General features: G+C 39.1%; 7 protein-coding genes across 11 annotated transcripts; 5 read left to right on the top strand and 2 right to left on the bottom strand.

The window, feature by feature from the left end:
* The first annotated feature begins 463 nt into the window (after positions 1-463).
* Positions 464-3,357, top strand: LOC127247972 (probable WRKY transcription factor 14). 2 transcript variants are annotated; one of them, XM_051270084.1, is made up of 3 exons: positions 464-1,436; positions 2,030-2,173; positions 2,375-3,357. In XM_051270084.1, the coding sequence occupies exons 1-3, from the start codon at positions 850-852 to the stop codon at positions 2,958-2,960; spliced, it is 1,317 nt and encodes a 438-aa protein (XP_051126041.1). In that variant the 5' UTR covers positions 464-849; the 3' UTR covers positions 2,961-3,357. The 2 variants fall into 2 exon arrangements, with proteins under 2 accessions (XP_051126041.1, XP_051126042.1); XM_051270085.1 differs by having other exon boundaries at positions 465-1,436; positions 2,033-2,173; positions 2,375-3,356.
* A 1,242-nt stretch (positions 3,358-4,599) lies between these two features.
* Positions 4,600-5,324, bottom strand: LOC127248117 (non-specific lipid-transfer protein C, cotyledon-specific isoform-like). The gene is made up of 2 exons (XM_051270301.1): positions 4,915-5,324; positions 4,600-4,832 (listed from the first exon to the last, which is right to left on the bottom strand). The coding sequence occupies exons 1-2, from the start codon at positions 5,256-5,258 to the stop codon at positions 4,823-4,825; spliced, it is 354 nt and encodes a 117-aa protein (XP_051126258.1). The 5' UTR covers positions 5,259-5,324; the 3' UTR covers positions 4,600-4,822.
* Positions 5,325-5,451: 127 nt separating this feature from the next.
* Positions 5,452-8,001, bottom strand: LOC127248115 (pentatricopeptide repeat-containing protein At4g20770). The gene has a single exon (XM_051270300.1). The coding sequence runs from the start codon at positions 7,891-7,893 to the stop codon at positions 5,590-5,592; it is 2,304 nt and encodes a 767-aa protein (XP_051126257.1). The 5' UTR covers positions 7,894-8,001; the 3' UTR covers positions 5,452-5,589.
* Positions 8,002-8,205: 204 nt separating this feature from the next.
* LOC127247049 (alpha N-terminal protein methyltransferase 1) lies at positions 8,206-11,063 on the top strand. 2 transcript variants are annotated; one of them, XM_051268735.1, is made up of 8 exons: positions 8,206-8,477; positions 8,582-8,726; positions 9,093-9,151; positions 9,542-9,661; positions 9,961-10,062; positions 10,233-10,287; positions 10,401-10,498; positions 10,580-10,759. In XM_051268735.1, exons 1-8 carry the CDS (start codon positions 8,229-8,231, stop codon positions 10,622-10,624), a joined length of 873 nt encoding a protein of 290 aa, XP_051124692.1. In that variant the 5' UTR covers positions 8,206-8,228; the 3' UTR covers positions 10,625-10,759. The 2 variants fall into 2 exon arrangements, with proteins under 2 accessions (XP_051124692.1, XP_051124691.1); XM_051268734.1 differs by having other exon boundaries at positions 8,209-8,477; positions 10,605-11,063.
* Positions 11,064-11,393: 330 nt separating this feature from the next.
* On the top strand, positions 11,394-14,490 carry LOC127247484 (primase homolog protein). 3 transcript variants are annotated; one of them, XM_051269333.1, is made up of 13 exons: positions 11,396-11,665; positions 11,781-11,905; positions 12,303-12,358; positions 12,451-12,502; positions 12,605-12,715; positions 13,047-13,127; positions 13,243-13,326; positions 13,421-13,486; positions 13,575-13,691; positions 13,790-13,837; positions 13,932-14,017; positions 14,102-14,162; positions 14,281-14,490. In XM_051269333.1, exons 1-13 carry the CDS (start codon positions 11,479-11,481, stop codon positions 14,344-14,346), a joined length of 1,140 nt encoding a protein of 379 aa, XP_051125290.1. In that variant the 5' UTR covers positions 11,396-11,478; the 3' UTR covers positions 14,347-14,490. The 3 variants fall into 3 exon arrangements, with proteins under 3 accessions (XP_051125289.1, XP_051125288.1, XP_051125290.1); XM_051269332.1 differs by having other exon boundaries at positions 11,394-11,665; positions 12,451-12,497; positions 12,615-12,715; positions 14,102-14,490; XM_051269331.1 differs by having other exon boundaries at positions 11,395-11,665; positions 14,102-14,490.
* A 244-nt stretch (positions 14,491-14,734) lies between these two features.
* On the top strand, positions 14,735-21,168 carry LOC127247482 (twinkle homolog protein, chloroplastic/mitochondrial-like). The gene is made up of 21 exons (XM_051269328.1): positions 14,735-15,110; positions 15,707-15,846; positions 16,081-16,139; positions 16,239-16,296; positions 16,379-16,492; positions 16,970-17,053; positions 17,189-17,269; positions 17,415-17,480; positions 17,637-17,753; positions 18,198-18,245; positions 18,334-18,419; positions 18,503-18,563; positions 18,707-18,889; positions 19,096-19,227; positions 19,326-19,387; positions 19,730-19,813; positions 19,928-20,059; positions 20,229-20,325; positions 20,403-20,537; positions 20,613-20,680; positions 20,785-21,168. Exons 1-21 carry the CDS (start codon positions 14,840-14,842, stop codon positions 20,876-20,878), a joined length of 2,172 nt encoding a protein of 723 aa, XP_051125285.1. The 5' UTR covers positions 14,735-14,839; the 3' UTR covers positions 20,879-21,168.
* Positions 21,169-21,528: 360 nt separating this feature from the next.
* On the top strand, positions 21,529-23,326 carry LOC127247483 (berberine bridge enzyme-like 18). Its single transcript, XM_051269330.1, has one exon. It carries the CDS (start codon positions 21,559-21,561, stop codon positions 23,173-23,175), a length of 1,617 nt encoding a protein of 538 aa, XP_051125287.1. The 5' UTR covers positions 21,529-21,558; the 3' UTR covers positions 23,176-23,326.
* The last annotated feature ends 631 nt before the right edge of the window (positions 23,327-23,957 follow it).

Genomic DNA, 23,957 nt, shown 5'->3' with positions numbered 1-23,957 from the left:
TTTTCTAAATATTATTATTGTGACTATATATATATGTATTAATAAATTATATATATGGATGGGTTTGAATTCTCCGATTTAAATAAATTCGAACAACAGTGATCCAGTCGGGCAAGAAAGAACAAATTAATATTGTTATTATTATTATTCATGGTGGATTAATATTAGTAATAATTAACTAAGGGATGGGATGGGATGGGATGGGATGGATAGAACAAATATATGTTAAAGTATTAAGAAGCAGCAAATAATAAATTAAGAGAATACAGTTGCACAGATTTGACCACTACTACGCTATTAATGTCGCCATCAGGATTTTAAAAGAACAACTTGAACCAGCTAGCTAGCTAGCTAGCTACCTCAAGATTGAAATGTTCGATTAATTATAATATCACAATTATCATTATTATATATATCTAACTTGTCACCACCTCTCTCTCTCTCTCTCTCTCTCTCTAATTCTCTTTCTCATTCTCTCTCCTATTTCATTTCTTGGCTACCAGTTGCGTATATATGGTGCAGATGTTTTTCTTCTATATATGTATATATATGTGAAAAGTCAGCGACTTCGCCATTGTCTCTCTAGCTGGATCGATCCCTTACTTCGTTCCATTCTGGTTTTTGGGTTCCTATTTTCAGACCAAATTAAAGTTCTGATCTTGAGAGTAGAGAGAAGAAGAAGAAGAAGAAGAAGAAGATCGATTGGTGGATTCTCTGTAGCTTCTTCAAGAACTGTGCCCTAATTAATTTGGAGGGGAGAGCCTGGAAATTCTGCATGTTCATTGCGTCTGTCCGGTGCAATCATGTCAAACTGAATCCAAGTCAAATGAGACAGTGCCCTCATTAATTATGTGCAGTTACTTCCCGATGAAGAGGATGGAGAATTACCAGGGAGATTTGAACGACGTGATACGAGGAAGCACTGTAGGCGGCGACGTAGCACCGGCGGCGGCGTCTCAGTTCGAGTGGCAGTTTCCGATCAATCAGATTACGTACTGCACCGAAGAATTCGGCGATCCGTTCGTTCAATTGAGAGATCCACTTCTTCATGACATCGACACTACTCCACTGCCTGCAGGATTCTTCCACAGCAATTCTAACATCATCGGAGAAAGAGGAAGCTTCGGAGACTTCGCCGCCTCCAATAGTAACGTCGACGGTGGTATGAACACCCTCGACGACGATGCGATGAAAAGGCCTTCGAATAATATTTTCTCGAGGGTGTTGCAGATCTCTCCCACCTCAAAGGCTCCGGCGTCGGAATCTCCGGCGGCGGTTGCGTCTTCCACCAGAGCCATGAAGAGTGCAGCAGCAGCTCCTGTTCTCCTGTCTGCAGCAGGCGATCAATCATTGACGAACACATCCAAAGGTTGCTTAATGGAGAGCCCTGCAGGTCTGCAGATCTCGTCTCCGCGAAACACGGGCATCAAGAAAAGGTGGGGATTTCAATTATTTTCGCGGATTAAATGATTAATCTCTGAAACCAAAGCTTACGAGGGTTTTTGATATTTGATGCGAATTTGCAGAAGCCCATTCAAGAATAGGGTTTGTTTTCTTTAATTAGTCAAAGCAAGTATGATTTGATCAACAAATCTCTCTGCATCTAACAAGTTAATAATAACAATAATGATCGAAATTCCTGGCAGTGTGTGTGTCCCATGACAATACCAGACTTTGCTTTCAGTCCACTGTTCACTGTAACCCACCAGAGCTGATCATTCCTGTGGTTTCATCTGTTAGGTGTCTTAAATTTTTCCTTCACTTTTGGCTTTTGAGAGAGAGGGTAGGATCATAGGAAGCTGCAGTCGAGTCCAGACACAGAAATAATATTCTGTGCAATAGAAGAGAGCGATCGATCTTAGTTACTTGTTGTTTCTGCACTTTCTTTTCCAACACGTATAGTATAGTATAGTATAGTAGCACGTTGCTAATGAATACGTACACCAAAATGGATCCTTCATTTGAAAAAAACAGCCAACACATCGATAGATAGAGCAAATTAAAGCTCTGATTCTGATGCGTTCATCAGCAGGAAGGGCCAGGCAAAGAAGGTTGTTTGCATACCTGCTCCAGCACCTGCAAACAGTAGGCCCAGTGGCGAGGTTGTCCCCTCAGATCTCTGGGCGTGGCGGAAATACGGACAGAAACCCATTAAAGGTTCGCCATATCCGAGGTATGCACCTATCTAATTCGTCCGTACGTACCAGATTGATTAATAATTACACATTCTATTTAATCCAAATCTTCTCAATTTTCACTAGTCCTTGGGGCTAGATAATTGATCATATCCCGCAATATTTGGGGTCTTTTGGACTGGAGTTCTTAATTTAGGGCTCATCCTTCGATGTATGTACATATATATTTGTATGTCCAGAGGTTATTACAGATGCAGCAGTTCGAAAGGATGCTCGGCGAGGAAACAGGTGGAGCGGAGCCGAACCGACCCGAACATGCTGGTCATCACCTACACTTCGGAGCACAACCATCCATGGCCGACCCAAAGAAATGCCCTCGCCGGTTCCACCAGGTCCCAGCCATTCAAGCCCACCAAGAAGGCCTCAAACCCCAGGGACGAGGACCAGAAGGAAACCGCAGCCGATCAAAACGGCGCGGCGGCGTCTGCAATCGCAGTGAAAGAGGAGACAGAATTGGACAATCAATTGGAAATGGAGGACGCCGCCGACCATTTCGACGAAGGGTTTCCGAGCACCTACATGGCCATGGAATCCAACCTGTCCGAAGACAGCTTCTTCGCCGATTTGGGGGAAATCGAAGGCGATCATCACTCTCTGGAGATGCTGTTCGCGAATGGAGAGGACAAGTGTTTGGATTCGTTCGGGTTCTATGAGTGGGCCGTGGGGAATAGCAGCGTTAAATATTCCGCCGCCGGCACGGCGACTTCTCCCGCCGCCGGCGCCACCGCGTCTGCTTATACTGAAGCAAAAACTAGGGATTCATGACACAAACAAACAGACGACAGTGAGTGATCAGTCAGAACTCAGAGAAAGACAGAATCCAATACTTAAATGTGGCAGCCACTTTCATTCCATGCATCATCTCAGTTTTTTTCACGTGGGGAAGATCACTATTCATAATTATTTCTTCTTCTTTTCTTTCATTCTAGTTTAGCAGAGGCTGGGTCGGTCGGTTGGTTGGTTGGTTCGTTGTTAATTACAATAATACACACTGAATCCATTAATTAAGCACACAGCAAGTTTTACCATGCAAATTATATATATGTGTGTGTGTGTGTTTTTAGATTTAGAGAGAGAAAGGGAGAGTATCTGTATGATTAATTATTAATTATGTAGCTAGCTAGGCAGAATCTTGGTGTTAATTAATAAATTGATTGATTAGGGGAAAAGCACTATATAAGTATGTAATGTTAGTATTGAAATTGTGAATGGGGAATATTGGTGGATGGGACAGAAAGCTGAAGGAACAGAAGGTTTCAACAGTTGGGAAAAGTACATGTATTAGACATGACTAGAAAGCTCAATGTAGGATTTTGATGTTCGATGGGACTCCAGTCTTTCCACTGCAATGCACACACACACACACACACACAATTATTATTTAATTAATTACTACTATTTCAATTTCTTCCTTTCCAACTAAAACACTAAAAATAATACATCCATACATATACACACCTGTGCACTTTGACCATCTCGGAGGATAACTTTATTAAATATTTAGTCAGACTTGCTAGCTCCCAGTCCCAGTCCCAGTCCCAGTCCCTCGTGCATTAATCTAATCTAATCTTATCTAATTACTTCTGATCGAAAACTGAAAAGCATTATAGTAATTATTTTGGTTTTGTAGCAGAAACGATCCATCCATCCATCCATCCATCATCAGTGTGTGAATGATGATGATTTTGATGGAAAAAGATATCGCACTAAGACAGCAGCAGCATCCAATGGATTCCGACTTCTTAAAGTCGTGTTTTCTATATAAACCATCCTTTCACGCTTTTTTTTTTTTTGGGGGAGTGCAGTCAATTGCTCATCATGAGTTTCCCACTGATCCATGTATGATTGATTACCTTACCATACCATACCACACCACCCTTTGGCTGCTACTGGCTCTTGATCGTGAATTATTATCACCCAATGATCATGGGATTATTTATTTATTTATTTTTTTGATTTAGCAGCCCCATTTACATAGTACAATTTTGTTTGTTGTTGACGTGCAATATTTTTAAGGGAGCATGCACTAGCACTAGCTAATTGTTGCACAATTGATAACCAATTAATAGATGAGAACATATATGTTTGAGATAAAATAATAATAATAGTATTAATTAAAAAGTATAATCTATCCGGATGAAATCATGTTTGTAACGACTACGGAAGAGATCATGTTGAAGCTATAATAATAATTCACTTGAAACAGTCGAATTCAGTTAAAAGCACACTTCACAATTAGGATTCTGTCATATTTATTCTTGGCGTTATATATATATATATATTCAGTCACAATAAAATGACAATTCTGACTATTGACTTAGAGATTGAAGTCATCAGGTAACAGCATCTCTGATTTGCATTAAGTTAGCAGCCCCTAATTCATCAAGAAAGTGACTTCCATGGCTATAAAAACACAACACATATTTATTCAGGATTCAAATGCTTATCTGTCACATTGCAAGGATTCTTGTTTCAGTAAATGGCTTCAAAATGCTCAAAGCATTCTTATTCCATATCATTGCCTGGTAAACATTGCATAATTGCATACAATCTAACAGTTATTCTCAACAAATTGTACTGAACTATCATTACTGCATTATTCGATCCATGCCAGAGAGGTGACTTAGTTAGTGCAGCCTGCAAAACCAAATTACACATCAGTTAGAACAACCTTAATAGTACTATGTTGAAATATGACCCCAAGATTAGCTGATCTTACTTTTCACAGTCAGTGTTAATGGAGACTGGGAAGCTAACTTTAATGCCACAGGCAACAGGGATCTTGCTCAAGAACCTGTCTTGCACCCCAGCAAAGTTCTTGACCCCTGCCTTGAGGCACCTGCAGATAGCCTTCTTGTCGTCTACCGTCTTCACGGACTCTGCAAGCTGTTGCAGGCCACTGCAGCATGCTTGGGATGGCTTCGCATCCTTCCCGGTGGCAAAGGTCACGCACGAGGCCGCCTTTAAGTCGACTGTGCCACATGGTATGGCTGCATTGCTCAGATGAGCAAAGCAGTATGCCAAGCAGAGGACAGCAAACAGAGAGAAGGCAATGCTTTTCATTTTGCTGTTGGTGTTGATGTAAATTGCCTCAGTGAGTTCTTGAATTGATGAAAATGTGTTGATAGGGAATTGGGATTATATAGAGATGAAGGGATCTGATTTTGGGTTGAATTTTTGTGGAGATTGAGTTGAGCTTCCCAATGCAACCTGGTGATGAGGATAACAATGTTGCAGGTGATCTTTTCGGGTAGGGTGAAAACTCTCCAGCTATGAATCATCATCATCAATGGTCGACAACAGTCTTCTATTACACAAAATTTCTGAATGCCATTCAAAATGGTTGTACATATACTTGAGATAATCTAGACAAGTGTTTTCCCTAACAATAAGGTCAATAAGTCCAACTATAACCTCGTTCTTTCGAGATCTGATGTTCTTTCATTATGTCTCTAACATTCTTAACATCATCCCATCTGTCCAAGGATGAATACATGTTGGCTAGAAGTGAGTAAGGGGCAGAATTGTGGGGATCCAGTCGAAAAAGCTCGTCTGCGGCTCTTCTTGCCAAGTTCACATTGGAATGAACCCTGCAAGAACTGAGCAACACTTCCCATACAATTGGATCATCTCTGCACGGCATCTTATCTATGATTTCTTCGATCTCATTGAACCGTCCAGCACGGCCCAGCGAATCAATTACACAAGTGTAGTGATCAGTGACTGGCTCCATGCCGTGTTCTTGCTGCATTGCGTTGAATATTTCTAATCCGGCGTCTGCCATTCCAGAATGGCTGCAAGCAGTTAACACGGCGACAAAGGTTATGCAATCCGGCTTGAAATTAGACCGAATCATGTCGTGAAATAAGCCAACTGCGTCTTCTCCACATCCATGTTGAGCGTAGCCATGAATCATCTCATTCCAGGTAATGGAATTCTTACAGGGCATTGTGTCGAAAATTGTTCGGGCTCCATTGACATCGCCACACTTGCAGTACACATCAACCAGAGCTGTCCCTACATAGACATCATTTGCATGTCCGGATTTCACCACCAAACCATTAACTTGCTCTCCAAAGGAAAGAGATGTCGATGATGAACAACAATTGAGAATTGTGGTGTAAGAAAATTCACTTGGCACCACCCCTTCAAGGAGCATTCGCTTAAACAAGGCAAAGGCTTCTGCATCCAACAAATTAACGGATAAGCCCGCCAACATCGAATTCCAACAGACTGTATCATGCTGAGGCACCATGTCGAAGATTTGTTTCGCCGCATCAATTTTTCCACATTTTGAGTACAAACCTATCAATCCACTGGCAACATACAGATCATCACAAAGCTTCTCCTTTAACATAACACCATGGATTTGCTTTCCACTGTCCAAAAGACCAATGCTTGCACAAGCACTAAGAACTATAGCAAAAGTAGTTCGATCCGGCCTAACATTTCTGAGCTGCATCTCTCTAAAAAGCATCACTGCCTCGCTATGGAACTCATTCTGAAAGTATCCCGAGAGCATAGCATTCCATGATGCCAAACTTGGCAATGACATACCATTAAATATCTTAAGCCCAGCTGCAACATCACCACTTTTCAAGCAGGCCGAAAGCAAGTTAACATATGTAAACTCGTCCGGTTCATATCCACCACTCTGCATTCTTTCCATGCATTCCAATGCCCTGTCCTTGCTGTGTTGCTTGCCATATCCTGCAATCATAACGTTCCATGAAATGGAGCTGACTAATCCATTTTGTAGCATACTGTTGAATAGCATTTCTGCACATTCCATACATCCATGTTTGGCATACATATCAAGCAACGAATTGTTCACATGCTGGTCTTTTTCGAACCCCAGTTTAGCAAGAAGCCCATGTATTTGCTTGCCATGAATATTATCTCTCTGTTCCCCATGTCCATTGTTCACAAGAAACTCCTCAACCACACTCTTGGAACACACACCCAACACAGTCGAAAGTGATACACAATCCACAATGCCAGCTCTATGCATTAGCCGAAACATGTCGAGCGCTTCATTAACGCAGCCAGATTCAACTAGTCCCTCCATCATTGAAGTAAATGACACCTCATTATGCTCGGGCAGTCCTTTGAAAACATCAACTGCATCCGTAATACATTTGCATTTCATATACATTCCCAGCAATGCATTGCCCACGTACATATTGTCCTCAAGTCCAAGCTTGATAGCAACTCCATGGCACTCCCTGCCGCACACTACTCGGCTCAAACCTCCACAAGCACTTAAAACACTCGCCAAGGTGAATCGGGTCGGCAAAAAACCACTCTGTCTCATCGAGTAATAGCCTTCCAAGGCCGCCTCTTTGGGACCAGTTCTTGACAGCATACTAATCATCATATTCCAAGAAACCTCATTCCTCTCAGGCATTTGATCAAACACCTGATGCGCATTATGCAGGTCATTCATTTTGCAGTAAGAGCCCAAAACTGCATGGTAAGAGAATATGTTTTTCAAGGGTATTAGGTCGAACAGGTCTCGAGCAGCACTCACATTGCCGCATTTCGAGTACAGTTCAATTAGACGGTTCACAAGAAAAGTGTCTGAGAGCTGATTGGTACGAAAGATACGAGCTTGGATGATTTTCCCTGTTCTGTGGGCTTTACGATCTATGCAAAACTGCAACGCGTCGGCTAACGAAGTAGAAGTCTTGATTTGCATTCCCGAGAGATTCGCCGAGCCTTCAGTTTCAAATCATAGCCTCACTTCTGCCTTCTCCTTCCATTATTCGACAATGAACAATGCGACCAACAAAGTTTGACGATCCTCATTCCGATTTGCACAAGTTGAATGGAGATTCACTATTGGTATTGTATATCGCTGTTACATGATTTGGGCCATTACTTGTGAGCAAAACCATTTTTTTCCATTAACGGTCTCAACAATATTGGACTGTACAACCCAATAGATATATAGTTTTATTTACGTTTTTTGGACTCTGCCCAATAGACTTCTTCTATGGCAAGACGAAAACCAAAGAAAAGTTTCGAAACAAGATGCACAGTTCTTTTCGTCCATCTCCTAGTCAGGCTTCACTGCGACTGCGCGTTCCATCTGACTTGCTAGCTTCAAGAGTGTGGAAACCCAGGGAAAATCCCCTGAAGTGCATTCGGATGGACGTCACGGGGATAGACTCCGAGGGCCGTGAATTCAAGAGCGCGGAGGAGATGTGGAGGGAAGAGGTTGGGGATGGCGACCCCCTAAAGAAATCGCAGTGGTACTCTCAGGGCGTTAGCTATTGGCAGGTATGGTGCACTTGTTCTTTCATTCTTTGCCATCCTAATTGCGTTGTTGATTATACTTAGTTGGAAGGGCTTTCACTCTGTATCTGTACTTTATGGAAGAGAAGGGCGTGGAGGCAACGGTGGACGGGGTGCTGGGAGGGTACGAGCACGTGAATGAGCCTGATATACAGGGTAGCGAGGCATTCTTGAATGCTCTCTTGTCTGAAAGATTTCCTGATGCTGGCAGCGGGAGGCGTCTCGTTACTCTTGGTGCTTATATCTTCCTTCTTGTTTTCAATAAGAAATGTCAACTGCCTGATGACTTCAAACTTCTTTGAATATATTCGTCACGCTTCTCTGAAAATTAGAACATTCTTTCCAGTCTGCAATGAAGGAATTTAATGGTCAAGAAACATGGTTTATTTTCCCTTTCTCTCTTTTATGAACACAATATAGTTTGCCTGTTTAGACTACTACGAACTTTGTTTCTTGAAGTGAATTTTGTGGGCTGTTTCCCTTTCCATTTCCTGTGATATCAAGGCTGTATTGTATTCTATATTGAGTCTGAAAGTTCGAAATGCTCAAGATTTTAGGAGCATTGATCAGAGAGTCGATGATTTGGTACAATTGTTGCAGATTGTGGCTCCGGGATAGGGAGAATCACCAAGAACCTTCTCATAAGATATTTCAACGAGGTGTGTATATGCTTCTGCATACATGTTTGGAGGGTCTTACTAATTTGACTGTGTAGTCTTTCACCTTTGATGTTAGTGTCATTAATGTCTCCACGGGAGGTGAAAAATGGCTTACTGAGCAAAGACTAATCATACTTTATAGTGGAGGATGTGGAATTTATATTGCTAACTTTGTATTATTTACATTACCTTGCCTTGTTATGCCTCTCCTTTTTGTTGGTCCAGTGATGTACATCAGTAGCCAGACATGACATAATGCATTAATTTCTGTAGTTGGATAAACAGAACGAATTGTTGTAGACTCAAAATGTTATTTGACTGTATTATTGAAGTTCTGGTTTTTTGGTGGCTTCTTTAAGTTGACCATATTAATTGAACGTTTCAATTCAGGTTGATCTTCTTGAGCCGGTTTCGCACTTTCTGGAGACTGCACGCAGAAATTTGTCCCCAGAGAACTTGATGGTCACAGATGAACATAAAGCTGCCAATTTTTTTTGCATTCCACTTCAGGCAAGAGATTTTAAACACTGTCATACCATTGGACTCTGTTTGTTCTGATCCACATTAGTCAGTTCTTGCAAATCGAAACATAAAATGATACAACATGATCAGTTTGTTAATGCCATAGGAAACTCGACCAGAAAACTAGTTGTATGCTTTAACTTTCTTGTCATTGTGTTGAATAAATCTGTCCTTGCTTTTTTAACAAGTTTTTTTGTTATTAAGCATTTGTCAGCCAATGTTGTTGTTTTCTTGTGGAAATCAAGTGTGTTCTTTGTTTAAGAATTTATATATGATCCTTACTCCAGGAATTCACGCCTGAGCCAGAAAGGTATGATGTTATATGGATTCAGTGGTGTATTGGCCACCTTTCAGATGATGACTTTGTATCGTTCTTCAAAAGAGCGAAGGTAAGGCAAGAACATCTAGTTGAACAATGATATGGTTTTCTTCATGGTTGTATAATATGGCCTTCGAATTAAATCTCATCAAACCAGTTCTGGCAAGTCTTATGTTGATTCATTCAAATATTTTATGGCACATTTATTTCAAATTTCTAATAAATATATACCTCTTTCAGGCTGGTCTCAAACCTGGTGGCCTTTTTGTTCTTAAGGAGAATATTGCAAGAAGTGGTAATGTTTCTACTACTTAACAAACTGCAGTTTTTGCTGATTTTCCTTGAACACATGCAATAATATCTGTATAGTTTTGTTGTCCTAATCGAGCATTCATCCATGTGCGTTAGGTTTTGTATTGGATAAGGTAGACAAGAGCATTACAAGATCGGATTTGTACTTTAAGCAGCTCTTCGACCAATGTGAACTGCATGTTTACAAAACCAAAGTATGTATTGTTCTCATGCCTTCTGTAGTGGGCTGTCTGAATGTGGTTTGTCATTACAATCGGCTAAATTTGTTTAAGCAGGATTTGTATTTGTATGTATGGTCAGGATCAAAATGGATTTCCTGATGAATTATTTGCTGTGAAGATGTACGCATTGACATCTGAGGTGCTGCCCAAGAGAGCCCCAGTAAGGAGCACAAGATCCGCGTCTAAGAAACGTGCCAATAGACCCGCCATCATCAAATGACACACAGCCAGACACTGGGAAATCATTTTATTCTGGATTGGCAGATAAGAAAATTATAGATTGTGGAAATGTTTGTCGATTGATCGTTTGTTTCATGAGACGTTTGAAGTTAACTCAGATGAGTTGGAATACTGTCATGACTACAATTATTCTTGCTACCTTACACTCAGCCAGTATTTATAGAAGGTGAAAACAGAGGGTGTATTTGGTTACTGATTGGGTTAAGGTTGATATTTTGTAAATATTTAATTTAAGATTGTGTTCATTCACATATTATTTTTAATAATATTATATATATATATATAATGTGCTATCTCAGTTGTTTGTATTATATTTATATAATTTATGTATGATTTGTTTATATATATATATACATGGGTGTGTTAGTTCGGGGCATTGGATTGGATTTCTAGTATTCATTTAATTTTTTTTCCCAAAAATATTAAATCAAACGTCATATTTTTTATTTTTTATATTATATTAAAAATTAAATTTAAAATTCAAAACATCAAATCAAACAATCACATAACTATTAAAATTCAAATTTTTACTATTCCAATCTCAATTCAAAATTCATTCTCCCAAACAAACACACCCTATATATATATATATTTTTAAATATAGACCAAACAGACCCTTTACCTTGGCATCCTCTCGAACCGAAACGACGCAGCAACGCTCGTTGAATGGATATTCATATAATCCACACTCGCTGAATACTAAGAACTTAATAATGTATCTTCAACTGCACCACTGTGCGCCGGCGCCGTGTCCTCTAACATCCAGCACTTCGTCACATTTATTATTTTTAAGCCGACCGGGTCATTTCCTGCTCTACCCCGTCGAGTGTTTACCAAGAATTTCCTTACAGAGCAGTTTGGTATCTTCTTATGTTTATGCCCGATCAAATAAATCAACAGGTAAGCTTTCTTTTCAGCAATCTTCCGCTAATTGTCTTGAGTTTCCTTGAATTGCTATTGAAACATTGTTATTCCTTGGGTTTTTATTGTCCTGGTGGATTGTTCAAAATCAAAGCCGAAGCGAACGAGACTGAGGAGGAGAAAACTCATATAGATAAACTGAAGCGAGAAATTGAATCCCTTGGAATAAACAGCGATTCTTGTACGCCGGGACAGTATGATCTCCTCTATTGTCCCAAGGTATTTGCCTTTTGGTTTACGTCCTTCTTTTGGGTGTGAAAACCACGGCATCAAAAGTGATTCTTGTTCTTGGTATTTAGTTTATTGTTCTAGTTCATCGACTATATTGTCGTTGTTGACATTACCTTTGTTTTTGTTGAATATCTAATATATAACACTAGCCATGGGATTAGAATTACTGAGTTGTGTAAGTGTACCTGTTTCTCACTAAGTTCGAGGTTATATTTCAAAGAAAAATCATTGAGATTGGCCAAAATGGTGTAGAATTATATTATGATTTTGTGCATACTTAATGGTTCTTCGTTGTCCACTTTATATCTATTCATTTATGTGGATTCTTCTGAGTCAGTGGACAATTTAATATCTATTCATTTATGTGGATTCTTCTCTGAGTCAGTGTGAAGGGGGGAAATCCATTCATCGGAGTCTGTCGTTGCACATAAGTGAAAATTGGTGAGTGAAAGATTAAGCTTATTATGTAGATGTGGTGCTCCCTGAGGTTCTTGCAATATTAAGTACATAATTTTTTATGTATCCAATGTCAGGAGTTATGCAATGTGGAGATGTTTCTATCTGCAATGTGGATGGGCAGGCAAGGTTGCATACCTGCAGTTCTGAAATTTCTTTTCCCTCTTTTTCTACTCCTGCAAACCTGGCCGCCATTCGCATTGCCTCTGCAGATTGTTACTTTTGTTGCAGGTCTTTGCAGAAACTGGAGCATCTTATCCTGGCATCAACATTCCCCACAAAACTAATGTTGAGCGACCACTGACAGTGGAAAGTCTAAAACTGGAAATGCTGGGAGATGAGGTAATTCAAGAATTACTTACCGGCAGCGAGTCACCCCTTGTGGTCTATATTGATGCAACTCCCTGCTTCGAATATTTTTTCGCAGTTCATGGATATTTCCAGAAGTTTTGTTTTTTTCTGTGATGATATTGTTGCAGCTTGTATTACACTTGACCTTTTATCGGGTATTTCCTTAGAAACCTTGTTATTGAGCATTATTCCATAGTTGGAAGTCACTTTTATGTAAAAGTTGGATGAGGACAGCTGACAGTTGTACCGGTTAAACGCTTGTTTATTGAACAATGTATGTTGTGATTATTTCGCTGACAATTCATCTTTCATTATGTTTCAGTTGCTTACATACTTTGCTGAGAGGAAGATATCTAAGGAAACGCTGGACAGAAATAATGTTATGCAAGTTGCGGGTGGTAAGGTAAGAAAATACTCTCCTTATGCAAACAATGTAAAGTTTTGTGCTTGGGAATGATTTGTCTTGTAAAGTTGGTTACGAAAATGGCTGTTTTCTTGTTTTGTCTCATCCAATGCAGAAAATCATTGCCTTTACTTACAGACGCAACGGACAGCTTGTTGGCTGCAAGTACCGTACTACAAGTGAAAAGAGGTATTGGCAGGTAGGGACTCCCGTTTGTTTTTTCTGCTAGATCTTGTTCTTGCATTGAACTTGTTGCTAGCTATTCATGTTAATTTTGTTCCTTCAAATTTCAGGAAAAGGGTATGGAAAAATTGTTTTATGGGCTTGATGACATTGCAAAAGCAGATGAGATCATAATTGTAATTGCTTGAACAGTTTCTGTTACTTTTTAAATTGATCATGACACTTCTCTCACAATATTGTCGCTTGAGTGGTTTCTTCCTGTAGGTCGAAGGTGAGATAGATAAGCTATCGATGGAAGAAGCTGGCTATTTTAATTGTGTTAGTGTCCCCAACGGCGCACCACAAAGTGTTTCACTTAAAGAACTGCCATCTCAAGAGAAGGTTGGGCAGAGACTAGAGCTTGATTTTATTTTCCATATGGATGTTAGATCTCCTACAGTACCTTCAAAACTTATTGGATTCCTTCTTCATTGAATCAGGACTCCAGATTTCAATACTTATGGAACTGCAGCGATTATCTTGACAAGGTTGTGGTCTCATTATAAATCTGAATGCATTCCTCTAAAAATATATTACAGTTTCCAAACATTACACAGAAAAATCTTTTGCAACTCTTGTCAGGCACGCCGAATAATCCTGGCGACTGATAGTGACGAGCCTGGAGTAGCTCTAGCTGAAGAGCTTGCTCGTCGGTTGGGGAGAGAGAGGTAGCAATTGATTCGTGGCACTTTCTTGATCAGCAATGGGACTTAGCCATTTAACTATTTCCTTCTTTCTTGATACTTTGTTAGGTGTCGGCGAGTACGGTGGCCGAAGAAAAATGAAAGCCAGTCTTTCAAGGATTCGAACGAGGTCTGTCCGGATTTGTTCTGCCACTGTTGCTTACACACACAGGACTGTGTAAATTGTTTCGACGTTATTCGCAAGAATTGGTTGTCCGGAAGCTGATGGTGGTTGTTTTTTGGTTCAGGTTCTTATGAATTTGGGTGCAAATGCTCTGAGAGACGCAATTCAAAATGCTGAATTATACGAGTAGCACTTGTTTTGTTTTGTATCTTTTTATTCAACAACAATTTGAAAATTATGGCTAAGTAGTGGTGTCGCTATTTTGAGAAAGGCCATTTCTATTGGGGATGAAATGTTATTCTATGAAATGCAAGCCCATTTTAGCTGTTTTTTATATATATAAATTGCATAATAATTTTTTTATGTTAAATTAAAGTTTGTATAATATATATATATTTTTTAAATTAATGTTTGGTTTAATTTATTTTTACTATAAACTTAAAAGATATTATATAATTTATTTATTTATTTTACTATGAAGGGCCAATTTTAATTTTGGTTTTTGACAGTTTGGGCCCACCCATAGGGCAGATGAACAATAGGTTCTGTACCATAACTATTTTCTCGCAAGGCCAAGCTGGAAATTATACGGAGTTTTCCTAAACCCTTGGGCGGTACTTTCTTCCATGAAAATCGCAAGTCCTCCATCATCTTCTTCTGCTTCTCTTTAGCGAGGTGGCAAAATGCTTCCTTTACTGCGGAGGAAGCTGTTCTTTACTTCTAATTCAACGAGTTGCAGAATGATATCCTGTGGCTCCCGCAATTCTCTGCTTCCAAAGTTAACTGTTACTCCTGCGTCGCACGCCCGCGCTCTGTATAGTAGTTCTTCTTCACTGACCCACGATTTCCACTCTTGCAGCAGGCCAAATGTCGTTTTCTATGCTTCTCCGAAGCATTTTTCTCGTATTTACCTGAGGACATACAGTTTTGGTTCGAGACTTGTTCATGAACCGAGTAAGCTCATTTAAAAGTAACGTGATTGCCTATTTCCCGTTCTTGTTGATTTTTCCAGACAACGTCGAGTTATATATATATATATATATATCACAATCTTGAATGTTATTAGTTTTTCTCGACTAGTAACCTCTTTTTATGTTCTTGATGTCTACATTTCTTCCTACAGTTTGTTGATGCCCTTTTTTTGTTTATTTTCCTGCTTTCATGTTCCTTTGTTTGTGGTTTGAAGCTTGGTTGGATGCATACCTTTTTATTGATTTTAATTTTAATTTTATTTCTCTTCCAAAGGACACCCTGTAATGTACATTACATAAAGGTTTTGTTTTTTTTTATTACCTGAAAGATTCAATGATGCATATTCATTGGGTACATGACTTATTTTCGATATTAGCGTGCTTGATTTGTGTCATGAGCGAGGAGGGTGGTACGCATCTCAGAACAAAGAACTATAGTATAGTTAGTGGTATATTACCAAGTTTAGCTTACAATATGCAGGCGTTTGAATGAACCATTTAACTTCTTGATTAATTAGAGAAACTTCACTTGCATTTACATTAATCTGTTCTCAATAGAACTTTGATATGATTTTCTAGTTACTGTGGATTATGAGACTGATATCAAGAGAGTGGTGGTTCGAAGACAGAAGGAGATTTTACAAAAAAGATTGAAAGAAATTGGATTTGATGCTACTGAGTGTCTTCCGGGAAGATCCTACTCATTTCCTTGTCCAGTTGTATGTATCTTTTATTTTTTCGTTTCTCATGTATTGTACACTTTTTTTTTTGGTGGAAAAGTGAAGTAAAAAAAAATCTGTAAACCTGCTCTCAATTACATTCAAGTTATGCTATCTATCTATCTATCTATCTATCTATATATATGTGTGTGTGTGTGTGTGTCTAGTATTAGGCATTCTTGGATTATTTATATTTCTATTATATATATTGAGTTTATGCTGTTGTCGTTGTAGTGTAAAGGAGGAGGTGATCCACAGAAGGATAGCTTAACACTTTGTATTAGTGAGAACTGGTAATTTACCATGTTATTCCACAAACATTGTTGGTTTTATTTTTCCCTTCACTTCATATTTTTAGCTCCATGGCTGATGCTGACATGCCTATTTTCCAGGTGGCAAGCGAATTATTCCTGCTTTCGGACGGAATGTCAGTGGAAAGGTGTTACCCATGTAAGGTTTTATACTAAGCTAAGTAGCCAACAAGTCCATATATTGATGCTAGTCTCTTTTGCATGTTTCTTTGTGTTGTCAGGCCAGTGCAGGTGAAAAATCAAGCTATGACAGCATGAGTATTGTTAAGCAAACAAAGACAACTGATAGAATGTCAGAGGAGAGCTTAGAATTGAAACCTTTGTGTGATGAGGAAGTTACGTTATCTTGTTAACATTTGAAGTATTCTTCTATGGACATGGTTAATAACTGTGTAGACCAGGTTTTATTGACACTTTGATTGAACTATCTGATTTTTTGAAATGTTTAGATGATCTATCTATGTAGAAAATTTGATGTTGTCTTTATCTAAAATGTCAATGCCATATGATTTAAATTATCTTTGAATCTGATGGGAATGTTTGTTTATGCACATGTGTGCATTACTAGTTAGAATATATTAACTTATATCTGCATCATACATAACGGATAGTGATGAATATAGAAGTTTGTACACCTTGATGCAAATTTGTGAGTGAATCTGATTTTGCTAAATTTTCTTTTAGACTACAATCTTGAGATATGACTTCAATGGAAGGATTACAATATTTACAACTGGCCCTCTCTCCCTTCCTTTTATGTTATTGCAACTTATAAACATGGTTTTGTGATTCTTCTTTTAATTTTTTTCTAGGCAACTGCATTTTTTGCTAAGCGGATGATATCAAAAGAAACATTACAGAGAAATGGGATCATGCAGAAGAGAATGTCGGGCAAGGTACGAAGAGGATTAAGCATTGAAACTTCATTCTAGATATACTGATATTATTAGCTTTGTGTACATAGTTGTCAAAATACTTGCATCTTAGTGTGGGTTTTGATGGACTAGATTCTGATTATGATATCCTGGCAGATTGCTATTGCATTCCCTTATCGAAAAAATGGAGAGATTGTAAGCTGCAAGTATCGTGGTCTTCCTAAACAGTTTTGGATGGTACATTCATCTTCTGGTTTTTGCTTTGTGTTGGTGTAGTTATTTTATTTCTGTGGAACGAGAAGAGAAATTCGTTGTCTGTCATTCTATCGGTTTCCTTGAAATAAAAATTTGATGCTTCTGCACGTTGATCTCATGTTCACAGGAAGCTAACACTGAAAAGATCTTTTATGGACTGGATGATATAAAAGAAGCAAGTGATATCATCATAGTAACTACTCATCCTTTGGCTACCATTAGTTTTTCATTTTTGAAAGAAGGAAAAAGTATCTTATAGATTAAAAGATAGGGGTAGAGGATCACAACAAACTCTTTCTTTAGCTACATTGAAATAATTCACAATTGATTTCTTTTCTGATCTATGTAGGTCGAGGGTGAAATGGACAAGCTTGCAATGGAAGAAGCTGGTTTTAGAAATTGTGTGAGTGTTCCTGTTGGGGCCCCTTCAAAAGTCTCTGATAAAGATTTGCCATCAGAAGAAAAGGTAATGCTCTAATTGAATTTTATCTTGGTTTCAAACAAAAATGACGTTTGATGTTCAGATGGTTCTGATTTATTGCACATTTGACCATTGCAATGTATTTTGCCCTTGTGTATTGCATGTCCCTGTGGAAACATGATGATGTGATTTTTATTAATTTTCTTTTTAATTATTTTGGTTTTTATTTTTTTTTCCATGACAATGTTCCTACCCATTTACCCGTAACTGGTGTAGGAAATTTATTTTGTATATTTACTAAAATCTTATTGTAGTGCTGGAGTAAAATTTTAAAATCTTCATAAAAGTCATTGTCAGCTGCACCTCTTCCTCGCATGCAGTTGCCCAAGTATATTGGTGTATGGAATATTTCATCCTGATGTTGTGTGTATTCTCTTTTATAATCAACCATGATTCTAATATCATTTTCTGTGAATTTTCTGAAGCTAGGACACAAATTACCGGTATCTTTGGAATTGCAAAGATTATACTGACAAGGTTTGTCAAGTTACTTTTCATTATTTGAGAGTTTACTCGTACATGCAAATAGCAGCACAAATTTCTATGGGTTTTGTGATTTTTCAAGGCATCTCGGATCATTCTTGCAACCGACAGTGATCATCCTGGTCAAGCCTTAGCTGAAGAACTTGCACGGCGCTTGGGAAAAGAAAAGTAAGTCAGGCTAAATGCTATAAATATTTTTTGCATTTAATCTATTAAAATTTAGTAAATCAAACATTTTTTTGGCTAATCAGGTGTTGGAGAGTCAAATGGCCCAAAAAGAATGATACTGAGAGTTTTAAAGATGCAAATGAGGTCAGAATTATCTCTAAATGTAACTTTTAACTGTGTAATGTTCATCTGAAACTTTTAATTATGCTCTATCTTTTTATCAAACTACTCTCTCTCTCTTCCTCTTACTAACTGAATACTGTTGCTACACTGCGTCGTGTTTGCAGGTGCTTATTTCTATGGGCCCACAGGCACTGAAGGAAGTCATTGAAAATGCTGAGCTTTTTCCTATAAAAGGGTTGTTTAACTTCAAAGATTTCTATGATGAGATTGATGCCTACTACCATCAGTCTCTTGGTTTTGAGCTTGGTGTTTCAACTGGATGGACAGCTCTTAATGAATTATACAATGTAAGTTCATGATATTCTGACATAGTAGTTTCTGTGCAGATCATATCTGTGGTTCTTGGTGGTTGTTATACTTTCTACTTCCCTTGTGTACCCTTAAAGTGGTTTCTAGTTGGAAATTCCAGATCCAGACTATATCTCATTCCAAGCTGTACCAAATTTCTGTCATTCATATTTACATATTCTCTCTACTATCTACTTGGTGACAGGTTGTACCAGGTGAATTGACAATTGTTACTGGAGTTCCAAATTCAGGCAAGAGTGAATGGATTGATGCTCTTTTATGCAATCTCAACCATAGTGTTGATTGGAAGTTCGCATTATGTTCTATGGAGAATAAGGTAGTGTTTTTTTTTTGTGATGTTATGGCTTATGACATCCCTTAGAGCTGAAATGTTTTATTTTTTCATATGTTTTATATGATTCGGTGTTGTTATAGGTTCGTGAGCATGCTAGAAAACTGTTGGAGAAACACATAAAGAAGCCTTTCTTTCATGGCAGGTATGTGGTCCATCGAAAAATGAGTTGCACGCCACCCTTATGGGTCATTATTCTTCCTGTAGTGATATGATGTTTTGTAAGATGGTTTTCTGTAACAAATTTACATTCTTGAGCAATCACATCTCTTGAATAGGAAAGGGGGAAAATTGGCTAATGCATGCAAATTGCAACCTTTTTTTAAAATTTTTTTGAAATTAATGATGTGTATTACTTGGCAGTACGAAAGTGAAGAATATTCTGTGGGACTGTTGTATAATTCACATGAGTGAGAATTTAGAGATTGAGAAGTTGTTTGTCTCTTTCTCTCTTTGTTGCCTTGATTGGTGTACTGTTAATGAACAGATATGGAAAGACTCGTGATCGGATTAGCATTGAGGAGTTGGAGGAAGGGAAGAAGTGGCTACAGGATAGCTTTTGTTTAATAAGGTACTAAAATAATCATGCAATGTTACTTACACATGTAGCTCACCTGGAGCTGCAATAATATAATCAATAGTTCTACTGGTCAGGTTGGTATTTATTTTCATGTTTATGAAACAGGTGTGAAGATGATTGCCTCCCGAACATAAAATGGGTACTTGATCTTGCCAAAATTGCTGTTCTGCGCCATGGGGTCCGTGGACTTGTGATTGATCCATATAACGAACTTGATCATCAACGGTCATCTAGTCAGTAAGTGCTTCTGAATCTAGGACAAATTGGTACCTTGTCCTGACAACCCAGTTGCATAATGGCTTACTTTAATTCAATTGAGGAAGTCTCATAATTGACCAGTGGATGTCACTCTTGCCTTTATCTGTAATGTTGTAACATGGTATTTATTTTATTTGTTTGGCTACAGGACTGAGACAGAATATGTGAGCCAGATGCTGACAAAAGTCAAACGATTTGCGCAGCATCACGCATGCCATGTTTGGTTCGTGGCTCATCCAAGACAGGTGGGCTATTGTGGCACATAGTTTTATCTCCTCGCCAAAATGTTCCTATAACAGTGCCTGAAATATGTCCTTACCAGTTGCATAATTGGGATGGAGGCCCACCAAACATGTATGACATCAGTGGCAGCGCACACTTCATCAACAAATGTGACAATGGGATTGTCGTTCACCGCAACAGGGATCCGGAAGCCGGTCCTCTTGACCTGGTTCAGGTATGATCAACTACTCTCTTTTTGCAAGAGCGTACTGAATTTTTAGGGAATGATACGCTGCACATTTATGTTCAGGTTTGTGTGCGCAAAGTGCGCAATAAAGCCATCGGAACAATTGGGGAAGCCTATCTGAGATACAACAAGTATGGTTTTCTTTATCTAATTCTGTCCAGCTTTATTATGCAATTACTGCATAGTGTGATTGAATGCTGATATATTTGTCTTCAACAATTGTTCTGTACCTCAGGATCACTGGAGAGTACAGCACTATTGATATGGCCGCCATTCATAACCATAATAAAAACAAGAATGATGACAGTCCCGACACTATGGATAAGTAAGTGAAGATGTGGATTGTCTGCGTGCTTCCCTTCTTGTTAGTTAGCTTGCAACGTAGTTTAATGTTAAGAGCATGAGCAGCAGCATCTATTTTGTATATCTTTTATTGTCTCCAGTGGGAGGTAGGCAGGCAGTGGTTGTTTTGCGTTCAAAAAACATGTGCCAAAATGCCGGTGGGATTTAAGAAACATGATAATATATGATTAATATTAAATCAGTGATAATAATATTTCGACCATGTTACTGGACGGCCCAATCTGTGGTTCTAGTCTAGATAAAGTGAATTTTCTGAATTGAATATTACTGGTCTGGAATACACTTTGTTCATTTGTTTATTGTGCTCTTGCACTAGAATAATTCCATTGCCAATGCCATGGATTCAACGGCAACACCTTGTTCCAAATTAAGATGGACTATTTGGGAATCTCTCTCTCTCTCTCTCACCACTACCAAAGCATTGCAGTGTGGTTTAGCACAATGACATGTGATTGGCGGCTGGTGTAATAAAATAGAACTGTTTTCGGGGTACTGATCCATCAAGCACGCTCTTAATGTTCCCACGTGCGATCAATTAGTTTATTGAAAGAATGCTACCCACAAATATATATATATATATAGATAGTCTTAACGATCTCTTACATGCACACACCTCCTACCTAGCCTAGCCTAGGTAACCTGCACAATGACTTCTTCTCCACCTCTTTTTAAATTCCTCGCGCTATTTCTTCTGCCTATGTTACTAGTACAAGTACATGCTCCTTCTTCGACCCAACATGGTCCCAACATCAGATTCCTCAAATGCCTCGAAACATCCAATACAACATCCGATGGCATTGTTTATTCCCCAGGAAATGCATCATTTGCATCTCTATTGCATGCCTTCAATTTCAGACTCGCCTCCTCAACCTCCCACAAGACACCACTTCTCATCATAACTCCATTCCTCCAATCCCAAATCCAGGCCGCAATCCATTGTTCGAGGACAACCGGATTACAGATCAGAATCCGCAGCGGCGGCCACGACTACGAAGGACTCTCCTACGCATCAAAAACCCATCCTTTTGTCGTCATCGACATGAGGAACTTTTCTTCCATAAATATAGACACCGCCAGCGGAACTGCTTGGGTCGGTGCCGGCGCCACACTCGGACAGCTATACTTAGCCATTGCTCGAAAAAGCAGGACGCTCGCATTCCCAGCCGGGATTTGCCCGACTGTCGGCGTCGGCGGGCACTTCAGTGGAGGAGGATACAGCATGATGTCACGCAAACATTCCATTGCATCCGATCACATAATCGACGCGAAATTAATCAACGCCAACGGACAGATTCACGACCGAAGGTCGATGGGAGAGGACCTGTTTTGGGCAATCAGGGGTGGTGGCGGCACCAGTTTTGGCATCATCGTTTCATTCAAGGTTAGCCTGGCGGTCGTCCCCGAGACCATTACCGTTTTCAACGTGACCAGGACACTGGAACAGAATGCCACTCTTCTTGTCCACCGATGGCAGTCCGTCGCCACCAATGTCGACGACAGGCTTCTGCTAAGGCTTTTCCTGAGCAGCATCAGGTCCCCGACGAGTAGAGATAGGACAATTGCAGCATCATTTACAACGTTATTCCTCGGCAGCCTCGACAACCTTGTACCCATAATGCACGAAAAGTTTCCAGAACTTGGCCTGGTGAAGGAAGATTGCACTGAAATGAGCTGGATTGAATCGATCCTCTATTTCGCGGGTCTTGGCGGCCATCCCCTGGAAATACTGCTTGACAAAAGCAACGATGGCAGGCGATATTTCAAAGGTAAATCCGACTATGTAAGGGAGCCCATTCCAGTGGACGGCCTCAACGGAATTTGGAGATTCCTCCAGGAGACACCCGACGACACGGCGGGATTGCAGTTCAGTCCGTACGGAGGAATCTTAGACACCTACTCAGAATCTGAATCTCCATTCCCACATAGATCAGGGAACTTATTCATGATCCATTACGGCGTCTGGTGGAAACAGCCTGCCGAGGAACAGCGGCGCATGAACTGGCTCCGGCGACTTTACCGGTACACGGCGCGCTATGTGTCGGACTCTCCGAGAGCTGCATATTTCAATTACAGGGATCTTGACATTGGAGTTAACGATGAATGGAATGAGAATAAGAACACGAGCTATGCACGGGCCAGAGTTTGGGGTCGGAAATATTTCAAGAACAACTTTGATCGATTGGTTCGAGTGAAGACTATGGTCGATCCGACTAACTTTTTCCGAAACGAACAGAGCGTTCCCCCGTTGGTAATGGCTTCCTAGTATAACTAAATGTGACAAATTCGAATCATCTTTCTGCAGATTTATGGAACCATAGAATTGGTAAATTGTACTATGTGTTAAGCTAAGTAGTAAAATTTTGTCCAAGTGAAATTGGTTTGCTGGGAAGTAAGACATTCATAGCTAGCTTGAATCGATGAAATGTGATTAATTTAATTTCATTTTTATAACAAAGCACCTCTTTTATTAATTGAATCTAATAATAATAATAATAATAATAATTTAAGAGAGTAGCTAGAGTTAATGACAAGATGCTGCAACCAAACACTTAAATATGCAATATAGGGCGCGGATCGGATCCCATGCTATTCGATAAAATCAAGGTAAATATCATATATTAATATGTTGTATGTTGTATTAAAAATATGTTACGAGATGTATAATATATATTATTTAGGTAAATTCCCAGTCAAAATCTAATACCCGATAAATTAAGTATGTCAAGATTAGACTAATAAACTGGAGACGTCAGACATTTAAACCCATGACCTTACACACCATGGTATCATTCATTGCCACACAAGTTGTAAACTAGGCCTAATAATGATTCATTTTTATATGATTAATGAATTTTCCCGTACCAGATGTTGTTGCATATTTATTAATCATTATTAAGGGATTGTTAGGTTATATTCTTTCCATACCAAAACAATAAAAGTATTTGGTAGATTAAAGAATAATAATATTATATTAATATTTCTATAAAAATGTTTTTAAAAGATTAAAATATTTTTGATTTATGTAATTATTGTGAAAAAAGTGAA

Source organism: Andrographis paniculata, unplaced genomic scaffold, assembly GCF_009805555.1.
Source record: "Andrographis paniculata isolate CXL003 unplaced genomic scaffold, ASM980555v1 Contig32END, whole genome shotgun sequence".
Taxonomy (NCBI): domain Eukaryota; kingdom Viridiplantae; phylum Streptophyta; class Magnoliopsida; order Lamiales; family Acanthaceae; genus Andrographis; species Andrographis paniculata.
The sequence above is the reverse complement of the archived record's forward strand: the minus strand, read 5'-3'. Positions and strand labels throughout refer to the sequence as shown.

Coding starts and splice junctions, on each gene's coding strand:
- LOC127247972 (XM_051270084.1), top strand. CDS start 850: ATGTGCAGTTACTTCCCGATGAAGAGGATGGAGAATTACCAGGGAGAT. Junction 1,437..2,029: donor AACACGGGCATCAAGAAAAG/GTGGGGATTTCA, acceptor TGCGTTCATCAG/CAGGAAGGGCCAGGCAAAGA. Junction 2,174..2,374: donor AAAGGTTCGCCATATCCGAG/GTATGCACCTAT, acceptor TTGTATGTCCAG/AGGTTATTACAGATGCAGCA.
- LOC127248117 (XM_051270301.1), bottom strand. CDS start 5,258: ATGAAAAGCATTGCCTTCTCTCTGTTTGCTGTCCTCTGCTTGGCATAC.
- LOC127248115 (XM_051270300.1), bottom strand. CDS start 7,893: ATGCAAATCAAGACTTCTACTTCGTTAGCCGACGCGTTGCAGTTTTGC.
- LOC127247049 (XM_051268734.1), top strand. CDS start 8,229: ATGCACAGTTCTTTTCGTCCATCTCCTAGTCAGGCTTCACTGCGACTG. Junction 9,662..9,960: donor TTTTTTGCATTCCACTTCAG/GCAAGAGATTTT, acceptor TCCTTACTCCAG/GAATTCACGCCTGAGCCAGA. Junction 10,288..10,400: donor GGAGAATATTGCAAGAAGTG/GTAATGTTTCTA, acceptor CATGTGCGTTAG/GTTTTGTATTGGATAAGGTA.
- LOC127247484 (XM_051269331.1), top strand. CDS start 11,479: ATGTATCTTCAACTGCACCACTGTGCGCCGGCGCCGTGTCCTCTAACA. Junction 13,692..13,789: donor AACTGCCATCTCAAGAGAAG/GTTGGGCAGAGA, acceptor TCATTGAATCAG/GACTCCAGATTTCAATACTT. Junction 13,838..13,931: donor GCAGCGATTATCTTGACAAG/GTTGTGGTCTCA, acceptor AACTCTTGTCAG/GCACGCCGAATAATCCTGGC.
- LOC127247482 (XM_051269328.1), top strand. CDS start 14,840: ATGCTTCCTTTACTGCGGAGGAAGCTGTTCTTTACTTCTAATTCAACG. Junction 19,228..19,325: donor TATGTTCTATGGAGAATAAG/GTAGTGTTTTTT, acceptor GTGTTGTTATAG/GTTCGTGAGCATGCTAGAAA. Junction 20,326..20,402: donor TCGTGGCTCATCCAAGACAG/GTGGGCTATTGT, acceptor TGTCCTTACCAG/TTGCATAATTGGGATGGAGG.
- LOC127247483 (XM_051269330.1), top strand. CDS start 21,559: ATGACTTCTTCTCCACCTCTTTTTAAATTCCTCGCGCTATTTCTTCTG.